This window comes from Phyllobates terribilis, unplaced genomic scaffold, assembly GCF_046119375.1.
Source record: "Phyllobates terribilis strain yellow unplaced genomic scaffold, ASM4611937v1 Scaffold_2__4_contigs__length_985480577, whole genome shotgun sequence".
NCBI classification, from domain to species: Eukaryota; Metazoa; Chordata; class Amphibia; order Anura; family Dendrobatidae; genus Phyllobates; species Phyllobates terribilis.
In genome coordinates this window covers 655,169,260-655,182,507 of record NW_027362762.1, presented here as the reverse complement: position 1 = coordinate 655,182,507, position 13,248 = coordinate 655,169,260, and the positions used below count along the sequence as shown (strand labels likewise).

The window sequence follows — 13,248 nt, the reverse complement described above, 5'->3', positions numbered from 1 at the left end:
TATTTATATGCCCGTGTAGCTCTTTCAAAGACCAGTCCAGCAATCACTTTACATGGCCAGTCTGTTCCTCTGTTACTGAGAAATCAATTTCAATTGATATGCTAATAGCTATAGTAGATCTGAAGCCTCTGTCACTCCAGCTCTATTCCCCGCCCAGTACCGTCCCTCCTGCTTGACTGACTGCTCCTTTGCCTTCAGTGAACCAGCATATAGGCTGTCAGTCAAGCAGGATGAGGTGGCACTTGGGGAATAGAGCTAAAGTGACACAGGCTTCAGATGTACCATATATTTGCATGTCAAATGTTGATTTCTCAGTAATTGTGGAACGGACTGGCCATGTAAAGTTAATGCTGGACTTGTCTTTGAAAGAGCTACATGTACATATAAATAGTTTGGGGTGGGAAATTCAGCTGACATTCCTTTTGAAGGGATTTTCTAGGCACATAGTTTATTAAAGCATTGTAAAGTTTATTAGAAATGAAGAAACATGATAATTTGTTGTTAAAATTCTACTCTGTGCCCCATCTGTCACGTGTGGTGATTTGACCTCTAGCTCGTTGCAGTCTGTTCAAAGAACATAGAGCAGAGATTGCCTGTCTGTGCCTTGATAGGCTCAGCCAGAAACTCTGCAGAAAGATCTGAACATGTCGTGCAGGGCACTGAGCATCCTAATTAGCATATTTGATTATGCTGAAGTTTCTGCAGGACAGAGTCAGAAATTACAGCACTAGAGCTGCTATTTTTACTAGGGCTATGTGACTGTCCCTTACCAGGCTATGTGCTTAGTGTGTACTGTCAGTTTGGGTTGACAAACTCCCTTTTAAAAGAAACAATTTAGCTATATTATTCCTATTCTGAGTTGCTATAGGTTGAAGTTGAATTGTCAGCACTCCAATAGGTTCTATGAAGGCAGGATAGGTGTGATGCAGGCAGCACAACTGCAAGAGCACACTCGCTTTCTCTGCAAGAAAATGGGATCTTGTATAGAATTCAGACTCCAATATATTTATCTGTAAATAACTTGTGTATGTGGTCATATGGAAGTTACACAGAGGCTTTCAACCCCCCTAAATCCTAAAACATTTATACCCAGTCATGTTGCAAAGCTTAGGAATGGTTCAGATATTGACTTGTAAGATAGTTTGAGAGCTAATTTGCTTATATACATGGTGCTCTTTGTCTGTCAAAAATGCAGGCACTGTCTGTCCACATGATATTTATACATATTGAAATACTTTTCAGAACTAGATTGGTTTGACAGTCATGCAAACTCCTCACTCAGCTCTTTCTAACTCACTCCGTTCACCTTGCTAGATAAAGCTGACTGAAATGTGTGTAGCGGTTAGAACCGTGGTCTGGCTGTTGTATTATACTAGATCTCTGTTTAGTGTGTGACTTTTGCTTTGTTTCATTGTATCATGTAGATCTTTGCACTATACTGATTTGAACACTACTGTAAATTGCTTCGCTGCCATCTGCTGGTTAATTATATATTGCCTGTAGAATTTTTCTACACTTTTGTTTCATATTCATTAGTGATGAGCGAGCACTAAAATGCTCGGGTACTCGTTATTCAAGTCGAGCAAATTGGAATGCTCGAGTGCTCGGTCCGAGCAACGAGCCCAATGTAAGTTTATGGGAAACTCAAGCATTTTTCTGGCGGCTCCACGCGGCGGTCTGCAGAGGGCCTAAAAATTGCCTAAATCGATGGGAACAGTGCTCAAATGGCATGGGGAAGACCTCTGGAAGCTTTTCTGACTCCCAGGTCACTGCTGTCAATAATGTTGTCAGAGGTATTATGCTACTTTTACGGACTCACAATAAAACATACAAAAACGAAACCAAAATGGATTTTCCTGGGAAATATGTTAAGGAACATCGTTTCCAGGGTAATAACTTTGTATATAAGGCAAAATAAATAATCAAAAACAAAAATGGTTCTCCACACCTTGGGCTATATTCACACATAGCATTTTTGATGAGTTTTTGCACTTTTGCATTGCTTTCAAACGTGACAAATGCGTTCACCGGTTAATGTCATTTTAACATTTTACAACCTTATCTTGCCATGTGGTGTGTGACACATAATCAGACACATCCTGTTTCATTTATGATGGAGGGACTCTGAAAGTCACAAAGCCTATTTTTATAGGGCCATCAGGCGGCCCTCGCTATTGTTAGAGAGCCATCAGCCGGCTATGCTTTGTTGGTCCCATTATTAACGAGTGAGTCTCCTATGCTGATATTGTGTATGCAGTGACTGCAAGGGCTGCCATAAATTTGGACGCAACCCAATACCCCTTTGAAGAGACATAGAGGAGGGTCTCAGTAAAAAAAGAAATGTTACCATTATAAAGGAGCATGTCTTCTATAGTGGGAATTCCCCTTGCTGTGACTGCAAGGGCTGCCAAAATTTGGGAAAAACCCCACTAACAATTTAAAGACACATAGAGCAGGGCCTCAGTAACGACGTATTCCCATTAGAAAGGCGCGGGTCTCCCATACTGTTTGCCTATGCAGTGACTGCAATGGCTGTCAAAAATTTGAAGGAACTCCAATGCCCCTTGCTAGAGACCTAGAGGTCGGAGGGCTTCTGAAAACAATATTCCCATTATTAGGAAGTGGGTCTCCCCTACTGTTTGCCTATGCAGTGAAGCAACGGTTGCGCAAAATTTGGAGGAACTCCAATGCCCCTTGCAAGAGATGTAAATATGTTGATATGGTACATATGGTGGTGATATGGTAGTGGGGGATGAGGATGCAGAGAAGGAGGACAAGAGCAAATAGACAAAGTCAGGAAGCTTATACCCATGTCTGGGTGTGAAGACAGAGGTGCATGGGAATAGAGTTAGACCTCCTAAAAAAGACACTGTATTTGAGTTTGTTACGCTTCTATCATTCGGTGGTGTTGAGAAGTCTGGCCCAATCCAGTGCTTGTTCATTTTTATAAGAGTCAGGCTGTCAGCATTTTCAGTTGACAGGCGGATTCGCCTGTCGGTTATAATTACACCAGTGGCACTAAAAACCCGCTCTAACAAAGCGCTAGCGGCAGGGCAGGCCAGGACCTCCAAGGCGTAGAGAGCCAGTTCATGCCACGTGTCCAGCTTGGATACCCAATAATTATAAGGCACAGAGGAATCACGGAGGACGTTGGTATAGTCGGCAAGGTACTCCATCTGCATCTAATGAAACTTTTCCCTCCTTGTGAGAGTACCCCATGCATCCAGGGCTTATGCAAAGGGAGGGTCTGAGAAAACTGTCCCAGAACTTTGACAGTGTTCCCCTGCCTCTGCCGGATTGCATTTGTGCCTCTCTTGCCTGTACTCCTTGGTTGTCCGACGAAATGTGACCTCTGCCTCCAGCGTTTTCAGATGGGAATTTTTTAAATAATTCCGCAACAAGGGCCTTCTCGTACTGCCCCATTTTATTAGACCTGTCCTGCGCAGGAATAAGAGACAGAAAGTTCTCCTTGTAGTGTGGGTCTAGAAGTGTCGTCAACCAGTAATAACTGTCACTTAAAATTTGGACAAGGCTAGGGTCACGGGAAAGGCTGGGTAACATAAACTCAGCCATGTGTGCCAGACTGCAAAGAGGCAAGACTTTCGTGTCCTCACCAAGAGGATGACTGACCATGCTCTCCTCCTTATCTTCCTCCTCCTCCCGGTCCTCAGGCCATCCACGCTGAACAGACGGTATGACAGTCGTGCAGGTAGTACTGTCTATAGCGCAGGAAACTAGCTCCTGTTCTTCCTCTTCTTCATTGTTACCCAATCCACGTTGAGATGAGATGAGGCTGGGCTGTGTGGAATCACCCTGTATTGTTCCTTGCTCCATCTCATAGTGCTCCGCCTGCAACACATCCTCTTTAATTGTGAGCAGAGAGCGTTTCGTTTCAGAAGATGGAGAAGCGTGATTGTGACGCTAATTATGGCATCATCGCCGCTCACCATCTTGGTGGAGTCCTCAAAGTTTTGGAGGATGGTACAGATGTCTGACATCCATGTCCACTTCTGAGGTGTTATGTGTGGAGTCTGAACTGAATATCGACGGCCTTGTTGATGCTAGTAGTCAACAACTGCCCTCTTCTGCTCACAAATCCTTCCCAACATCTGCAATGTAGAGTTCCAATGCGTGGGGACATCGCAGATCAATCGGTGAGCTGGAAGCTGCAAACGCTGCTGAAGCACGGCAAGGGCGGCGGAAGATGTAGCTGACTTTCTAAAATGGGCGCACAAGCATCATATTTTGACAAGCAGATCCGACAGATCCGGGTATGTTTTGAGAAACCGCTAACTACGAGGTTAAGCACATGGGCCAGGCATGGTACGTGTGTGAGCTCGCCTCAGAGCCGCCACCAGGTTCCGGTCATTGTCACACACGACCATGCCTGGCTGTAGGGTCAGCGGTGTCAGCCACATATCTGCCTGCTCTTTCAGAGCTGTCCACAACTCTTCAGCGTTGTGAGATTTGTCACCTAAGCATATTAACTTCAGCACAGCTTGTTGGCGCTTGGCCGAGGCAGTGCTGCAGTGCTTCCAGCTTGCGACTGATATGGTCATTTCGGAGATGGATGCTGAAGAGGAGGAGGTGCAGGAGCTGTAAAATGTGGGGGCATCCCTGATTGACCCAGGGCCCGCAATCCTCGGCGTCGGGAGGACGTGTTCCGTTCCAAGTTACGACTTCCACTATATTAACCCAGTGTGCCGTCAGCGAGATGTACCGTCCCTGCCCACAAGCACTTGTCCACTTGTCCGTGGTTAGGTGGACTTTCCCAGTAACTGCTTTGTTGAGGGCATGGCTAATGTTGTGGGACACGTGCTCGTGTAATGCGGGGAGGGCACACCAGGATAAATAGTGGCCGCCGCCATCAAGTTGCGAAAAGTTTCCGTCTCCTCGAGCCTAAAAGGCAACATTTCAAATGCAAGCATTCGCGAAATGTGTGAATTTAGTAGTGGGGCATTGGTATTGTGTATTTGCGTTCCAAAGACTGGGGTAGGGACAACTGAACGGTGCGCTAGGACAAGGATGTGGACTTGCTTGCTGATGGTGCTAGCCATGGACAGGGGATTTTCGTGCACGCACAACAACGGAAGAAGCAGTGGTGTCACCCACAGACACTGTTGCTAGACCCTGGGGTTCGGCCCACTTAGTCTGCTGCTTTGCTGCCATGTGCCTGATCATGCTGGTGGTGGTCAAGCTGCTAGTTTTTCTACCCCTGGTGATGCTGGCCTGGCAGGTGGTGCAAATGGCCTTCTTGGGGTTATCTGCAGTGTCTTTAAAAAAATAACCAGACTCGGGAAGACCTAACAGTTGTACTGGCAACTTCCGTCATGTTGTCGTTGTGAGGAACGCTTTCCCGCCTTGTGTCTGTGGCCACCACACTGCTTCTTCCTGCCTGCTGTGGTGCTACGCCTCCCTCCCTCTGTGTGCTGCTTTCCTCGCTCTGCATGTCCCTCTGCCAGTTTGGGTCAGTTACTATATCATCCACCACCTCGTCTTCCACTTCCGCACCCTGGTCTTCCTCCTGACTTTCTGGCAATTGTGTCTCATCATCATCATCCACAGTAATTACACTTTCCCCCTGTCGCCTTCGTGAGACCGTGGCTGCTACCATATTTGGGCATTGCTACACGCATTCTCCTCTGAACTCGCTTGAAGCTGGCCGGGCGAGAGGCCCGAATCTACAAATGGAAAAGTGAACAGCTCTTCTGAGTGTCCAAGTGTGGGCTCAGTAGTCTCCGGGCACTCAGCATGGTGGGAGGAAGGAGGATCAGGGTGAGGAATATGTGGTCCAGACTCACGGCAACTGTGACTTGACCGTGTGGAAGACGGTGGTGGTGGTGGAAAAGTGACTGGAAGCATTATCTGCTAAACAACCACCAACCTTTTGACACTGATCTGGGATCAATAGTGGTGTACTGCAGTCCCCTAGTAATTGGAACAGGAAGTTCGAGCGACAAGATGTGGGTGTTTGTTATGAAACAATTTCAGCTTGGCCATGTCCTCGGCCTCTGCATGCACCATCATGTCCTCTTTTCCATCCTTTGCCACGCACTTTGTCCATTTTAAATGGAGGACAATATTTTCCATGTTCACGAGAAATGGCTGATTTTGGAATGCAATTATATGATACGTCTGACTGAGAACCACGGTTTTAAATAGCAGGCCTGTAATTTACTAATATTATTCTACACAGAAACCTAGTGTGACTAGCTTGACCAACACACTGCAACAGAATGGAAATGGAAGAAATGTCTGATTTTGGAACAGTCTTAGAGGTTATATGTCTGACAGAGAACCACGGTTTTAAATAGCAGGCCTGTATTTTACTAATACTATTCCTCACAGACACCTAGTGTGAATAGCTTGACCGACACGCTTCAACAGAATGGAAAAGGAGGCCAGTATTTTCCACGTTCAGTTCAAATTTCTGGATTTTCATCGCTGCAATATGTTACAGATTTGGCTTTATTCTGCAGTGCTAACAAGCAAATGGAGCAGAAAAATGGTGTACTCTGGATTGCTTTCTAAGCAAATAACCAGGATTAAGAAAAAAAAAATTGCCCTGGCCCCTCATATCTGGGGTTATGTCTACAAATATCTGTAATTATTACTGCAGCAGAGGTTCAATGGACCCTCTTGTGCTGTATCATACACTGCAGTCTGCCACATACACTGCCTGCCTGCCTAGCACTGATTATATGCTGCTGGATTAGTCCTCAGAAGAACTGTTCAGATGGACATATATATACACTGCTCAAAAAAATAAAGGGAACACTTAAACAACAGAATATAACTCCAAGTAAATCAAACTTCTGTGAAATCAAACTGTCCACTTAGGAAGGAACACTGATTGACAATCAATTTCACATGCTGTTGTGCAAATGGAATAGACAATAGATGGAAATTATTGGCAATTATCAAGACACTCAATAAAGGAGTGGTTCTGCAGGTGGGGACCACAGACCACATCTCAGTACCAATGCTTTCTGGCTGATGTTTTGGTCACTTTTGAATGTTGGTTGTGCTTTCACACTCGTGGTAGCATGAGACGGACTCTACAACCCACAGAAGTTGCTCAGATAGTGTAGCTCATCCAGGATGGCACATCAATGCAAGCTGTGGCAAGAAGGTTTTCTGTGTCTGTCAGCGTAGTGTCCAGAGGCTGGAGGCGCTACCAGGAGACAGGCCAGTACACCAGGAGACGTGGAGGGGGCCGTAGGAGGGCAACAACCCAGCAGCAGGACCGCTACCTCCGCCTTTGTGCAAGGAGGAACAGGAGGAGTACTGCCAGAGCCCTGCAAAATGACCTCCAGCAGGCTACAAATGTGCATGTGTCTCCACAAACGGTTAGAAACCGACTCCATGAGGGTGGTATGAGGGCCCTACGTCCACAGATGGGGGTTGTGGAATACCTATACTAACTATAAACAAGCAAATGCCCCCCTGACTCAGCAGCACATCTCCCTACTCTGCCTGTTTCCAGGGTAGACTGTGACGAGCATAGCGGCGCCAGGTCTCATATAGACCTGATGACGCTGTGCGGCCAGCCAATCACTGTAATGCCCACAACCAACATGGCTACGGCATTACAATGCGTGGCAGGCAAATCCCTGCATGTTCATTGGCTCTCTAAAGAGCACCAAACATACAGAGAGGGGACCCGAGTTCCTGCCCGAGCAACCCGGAAACGCTCTCCGAGCTTGTCGAGCACAGTGATGCTCGGGCGACTACCGAGCAGTGGTGAGCACGTTCGCTTATCACTAATATTCATCAATTTTTGTATTATTACTTTATCGTCTAATTACAGTGGTGTGAAAAGGTGTTTGCCCCCTTCCTGATTTCTTATTCTTTTGGATGTTTGTCACACTTAAATATTTCAGATCACAAAAAAATTTAAATATAAGACAAAGATAACACAAGTAAACGAAAATTGCAGTTTTCAAATGAAAGTCTTTATTATTAAGAGAAAAAGAAATCCAAACCTAAGGGTTAAATTAGCATGCTCACTCATCACTAATGGCCGAACATTCTCCTTCAGGAATTTTTGGTAGACAGCAGAATTCATGATTCCATTTACCACAGCAAGTCTTCCAGGTCCTGAAGCCGCAAAACAGCCTCAGACCATCACACTACCACCACCATATTTTACTGTTGGTATGATGTTCCTTTTCTGAAATGCTGTGTTACTTATACACCAGATGTAATGGGACATACACCTTCCAAAAAGTTCAACTTTTACCTAGTCAGTCCAGAGAGTATTCTCCCAAAAGTCTTGGCAATCTTCAAGATGTTTTCCGGCAAAACTGAGAAGAGCCTTTATGTTCTTTTTGCTCAGCACTGGTTTTCTTCTTGGAACTCTGCCATGCATGCCATTTTTGCCCAGTCTCTTTCTTATGGTGGAGTCATGAACACTGACCTTAACTTAGGCAAGTGAGGCCTGCAGTTCTTCGAATGTTCTTGTGGGGTGTTTTGTGACCTCTTGGATGAGTCGTCGCTGCGCTATTTGGGTAAATTTGGTCAGCCGGCAACTCCTGGGAAGGTTCACCACTGTTCCATGTTTTCGCCATTTTTGAATAATGGCTCTCACTGTGGTTCGCTGGAGTCCCAAAGCTTTATAAATGTCTTTATAACCTTTTCAATTACCGTATTTTCTGGAGTATAAGATGACTGGGCGTATAAGACGACCCCCAACTTTTCCAGTTAAAATATAGAGTTTGGGATATACTCGCCATATAAGACTACCCCTCTTCTAACGCACTTACGGAAAAAAAAAAAAATCAGATTTGATTTCAATATGGTAATTTTAAAGTGATGAACCTTACCGGCGATTTGCTGGTTGTTGTATACAAATCCTGCTTGGATTGGTCAGCTCTCCCTGCCTGCCGAGCCCTCCCTGTCTCCAAGACTATCAGAGCGGTAGCGCATCCCTCTGGCCCGCCCTTTCTATCCTATTACCGGTACCTCCTTCTCTGCCTCTCTGATCTCGCTCCTGAGGACTGCAGTGATGAGGTGAGGGGGCGCCTCACCGGGAAGGTGTAAGTGAAGCAAGCTGCAGGCGTCCGGGAAGCCCGAGGTATGGAAAAAAGAGAAAGAGCGGTGCTGTGCCCAGAAAAACATGCCTCTTTCACTTGTCTGGCCCGCCCTTGTATTACCTCCTTCTCTGTCTCAGATCTCGCACGTGCGCGCCTGCGCCGCTTCAATGCAGTCCTCAGGAGTGGGATCTAAGAGGCAGAGAAGGAGGTAATACAAGGGCGGGCCAGACGAGTGAAGGCGCGTTTTTCTGGGCACAGCACTGCTCTTTCTCTTTTTTCCATACCCCGGGCGTCTCGGATGCCTGCAGCTTGCTTCACTTACACTTTCCTGGTGAGGCGCCCCCTCATCTCGTCACTGCCGTCCTCAGGAGCGAGATCAGAGATGCAGAGAAGGAGGTACCAGTAAGAGGATACAAGGGCGAGCCAGAGGGATCTGCTACCACTCTGATAGTCTTGGAGACAGGGAGGGCTTATAAATTATGCCCTATAAGATGACACCCGGTGTATAAGATGACTCTTGACTTTTGAGGAGATTTTCAGGGGTTAAAAAGTCGTCTTATACACCGGAAAAAACGGTACTTTGTTTCTCATTTGTTCTTGAATTTCTTTGGATCTAAGCATGATGTTTAGCTTTTGAGGATCTTTTGGTCTACTTCTTTGTCAGGCAGGTCCTATTTAAGTGATTTCTTGATTGAGAACAGGTGTGGCAGTAATCAGGCCTGTGTGTGGCTATAGAAATTTAACTAAGCTTCCCAAAGATGTGATAAACCACAGTTAATGTATGTTTTAAACATCGGAGGGGGGGAGGTAATCACTTTTTCACACAGGGCCCTGTAATTTTGAATTTCTTTTTTTCCTTAATAATAAAGACCTTCATTTAAAAACTGCATTTTGTGTTTACTTGTTGTGTTATCTTTGTTTAATATTTACATTTGTTTAGTGATCTGAAACATTTAAGTGTGACAAACATTCAAAAGAATAAGAAATAAGGAAGGGGGCAAACACTTTTTCACACCACTGTATGTATTAATGGTTGTAGTGACCACTACTCTTATTGTTTTAAATTGTTTTTAATCATGTCCAATAGCATTTGTATATTTATATGAATTCATAAAAATAATAGTGTCTTTTGCTCATATTCATTTCATGGAGTTTTCTTTAGAGTTTTTCTTTTTGTGTTTATTTAATGTGCATATATCCTTAGACTAAAACCTTATTGGAAAGAAACCAAATACGGTCTATATGTTTTTTTATAACCTAATATCTATGATTAACATTAACAATATGATCGAGGATATGATCCAGCTGGTAACATTTATTCGGTTCTCATAATATCGCTATTAATGTTGAATTCCACCCAAAATGGAAAAAAAAAATCTTATTGTAAATGTCTTTTATATTTAGGATCAGTTATGTGGACGGGACCCTACATTAACAGATGAATTGCTGAATATCTTAACAGAGCTCACTCAACTGAGCAAAACAACCAATGCAAAAGTAGCTCTGCGAGCCCGTCAGGTATGCATCTGATTTTCTAATTATGAGCAGCCGGATCTATTTCACTGGCACTGTGGGTGCAATATTAACTTTTTAAATTTAACTTCCAGGTCCTTATTGCTTCGCATTTGCCTTCTTATGAGCTTCGTCATAACCAAGTGGAATCCATTTTCTTGTCTGCCATTGATATGTATGGGCATCAGTTTTGCATTGAAAATCTGCAGGTAATTTCTGACATGATGTTTGTGGAGCCTTGATGACTATTCATGTTGTAAAGTGCTTTAGTTAGTTAAACAGCATGAAAATAAGCAAGTTTTCAGTTGACTTGCTTTTTCTATCTGCCTTCATTCTCTTGGTGTGAGAGCTTTTATCTTAAATAGTGTACAGCTTGTTTCCAAGGAGCTTGACACCAGAGCCTTTGCCGAGTGTGCACAGTAGTTGCATTCCAGGAGAGGAGTGAACTTCTAAAATTCCAGCCATCTCTCCAGTCTATTGTTCATAGTAGAGGATTCCTTTGCACCACTCCCTCAATCCTGTGCTTTCTTGGGGTAACTCTCCATCATATTGCCGACAAATCCAATAGAAGGTTTTGGCCACAAACAGTCTTTATCAAGCCATAAATTAAAAAAGTGACTTCTATGGCTTGATAATAACAAGTTTTTGCTATTTTTATCTTTATATCTTGTGAGCAATAAATATGTTTTTTTGAGAAATATTCCTGGTCCTTTACAAACCTCTTCAACTCATTGATTTCTGAACAGCAGTTGGCTGCTCCCCTCTCTCTCAACTCCTGACAGGCCTCTTTTCACTCCTGCTTAATCACATGTTCCCGCCACCCAACATAATCAGTTTCCAGAGCAGTTCTCCTAATCACTACTCTCACTTTCCTCAGCCATTTTTTGTTCACATGCACTATTATCTCTACATGTGTATATATAGTGATATAACAGTGAAGACTCAGAACAAATATTGACTGACTGTTAGTGTTTTGAAGTAGTATAAAGATTTTGGATCAGAACTGTCACTCAGGGAGGAGTGCCTGCCCCCCTAGGAACTAGGAAGTCAGGAGACAGCAGAGCTGTGAGCTTCTCAAGACACAACTTAAGAACATCACTTTAATAATACACATATTATGCTGTTCACAAAAGTCAGCATAGGGTAAACAATTGTCAAATTGCCAAAAGCAAAAAGTCCCTAGCTAAAGACTAGTAAATTTTAACTATACTATTAAGAGGAATCCAAATCTAGAATTTGTATAAGTCAGTATGTGATATAGGACACCAAGATATATCATTGTAATCAACACACTATTCATTGTCCCACAAACAGTGTCTTTATTGTGTTATCAATATAATATGGTGCGGCTGCAACCTACTACCCTATATTCCTATATTCAACATTCACGCCAGTTAGTCTGGTGAAACATGTTGGGGAGGCTTAAGATTGTCTGTTAATAGCAACCTGTAAACATAGCTATACAGTTTCAGACAAAAAAACAACAGATACTGTAGAGCTCTAATGGTTCTACATACAAATCTTGGTATAAAGTTATACTCCAATGGGGAAAATAATGCTCAGGAGCCCATTGATGTGAATAGTACTACTAGAATAGATATGCTTACGGTAATAAATCCCATCTGGGGGGGCAATCATAATATTATGGTAAGGGCCATGGATAGAAGGAAGTGAAATCTGATCATAGTAGAGAGGACTCGGGCAAGACAGATGTAAAGTTTAATCTAATAGCAACTGCTCAACTGCTGTGGAGAATTAAAAAACTTGAATGAGATAAAGGTGCTTACTGGGTGGCCGTAATGGCCATAGGATAGGGATAATATCAAATGTATAAAGCGCTGTATTGGAAGAATGGTAGCTGCCATGAAGAGTGTAGCGTTATACATGGCCACTACCATTCTTCATTCACAGCGCTTTATTCATTTGATATTGTCCCTATTATATGGCAATCTGTCTGATGAAGGTCTGAATTTTAAAGGGCTACTCTGGGGAGATAAAAAATTATTCTAATGGCCATGCCTTCATAAACTTCTAAAGATAGCATGAATAGTGGGGTTTGTAACCATAACAGTACTTTCAGTTCAGTGATGTAACGATCCAAAAGGGCGGGGTATCACCGAGGAGCAGCTCCAGCAGCACATTGAATTGCAAGTACTGTCGGGGCTACAAACAGCACTATAGATGCTATCTCTATAGTTTATGAAGGCATGGCCATTAGAATATTTTTTTATCTCCCCGGAGTACCCCTTTAAGATCAAATTGTCACATTGTTTGTGATTGCATAATAAAACTCATGTTTCACTATGTACACTTGAGGAAGGCTAGATTCCTAGCATATTATAAATGGAGCTATAGGATGTTGTTTTCATGATAAATTGGAATGTGCTGTTACTAAGTGATATCAAAAGAGTGGAACATTGTAACAGTTTTCATGACTATGAAAATTGTACATTCACACTGAAGACAGTAAAACTATGAATTAACACATGTGGAATTATATATTTAACAAAAAAGTGTGAAACAACTGGAAAATATGTCTTATATTCTAGGTTCTTCAAAATAGCCACCTTTTGCTTTGATGACTGCTTTGCACACTCTTGCATTCTCTTGATGAGCTTCAAGAGGTTGTCACCAGAAATGGTCTTCCAACAATCTTGAAGGAGTTCCCAGAGATGCTTAGCACTTGTTGGCTCTTTTGCCT

The 13,248-nt window shown here is 43.4% G+C and overlaps 1 protein-coding gene across 2 annotated transcripts in view; it reads left to right on the top strand.

The window, feature by feature from the left end:
• ACACA (acetyl-CoA carboxylase alpha) overlaps positions 1-13,248 on the top strand; it is a 486,736-nt gene that overhangs the window by 125,378 nt on the left and 348,110 nt on the right. For both annotated transcript variants that reach the window (XM_073666704.1, XM_073666703.1), the window contains exons 26-27: positions 10,440-10,553; positions 10,643-10,756. In XM_073666704.1, the coding sequence (XP_073522805.1) occupies positions 10,440-10,553; positions 10,643-10,756 (228 nt within the window). The remainder of the gene's footprint in view (positions 1-10,439; positions 10,554-10,642; positions 10,757-13,248) is intronic.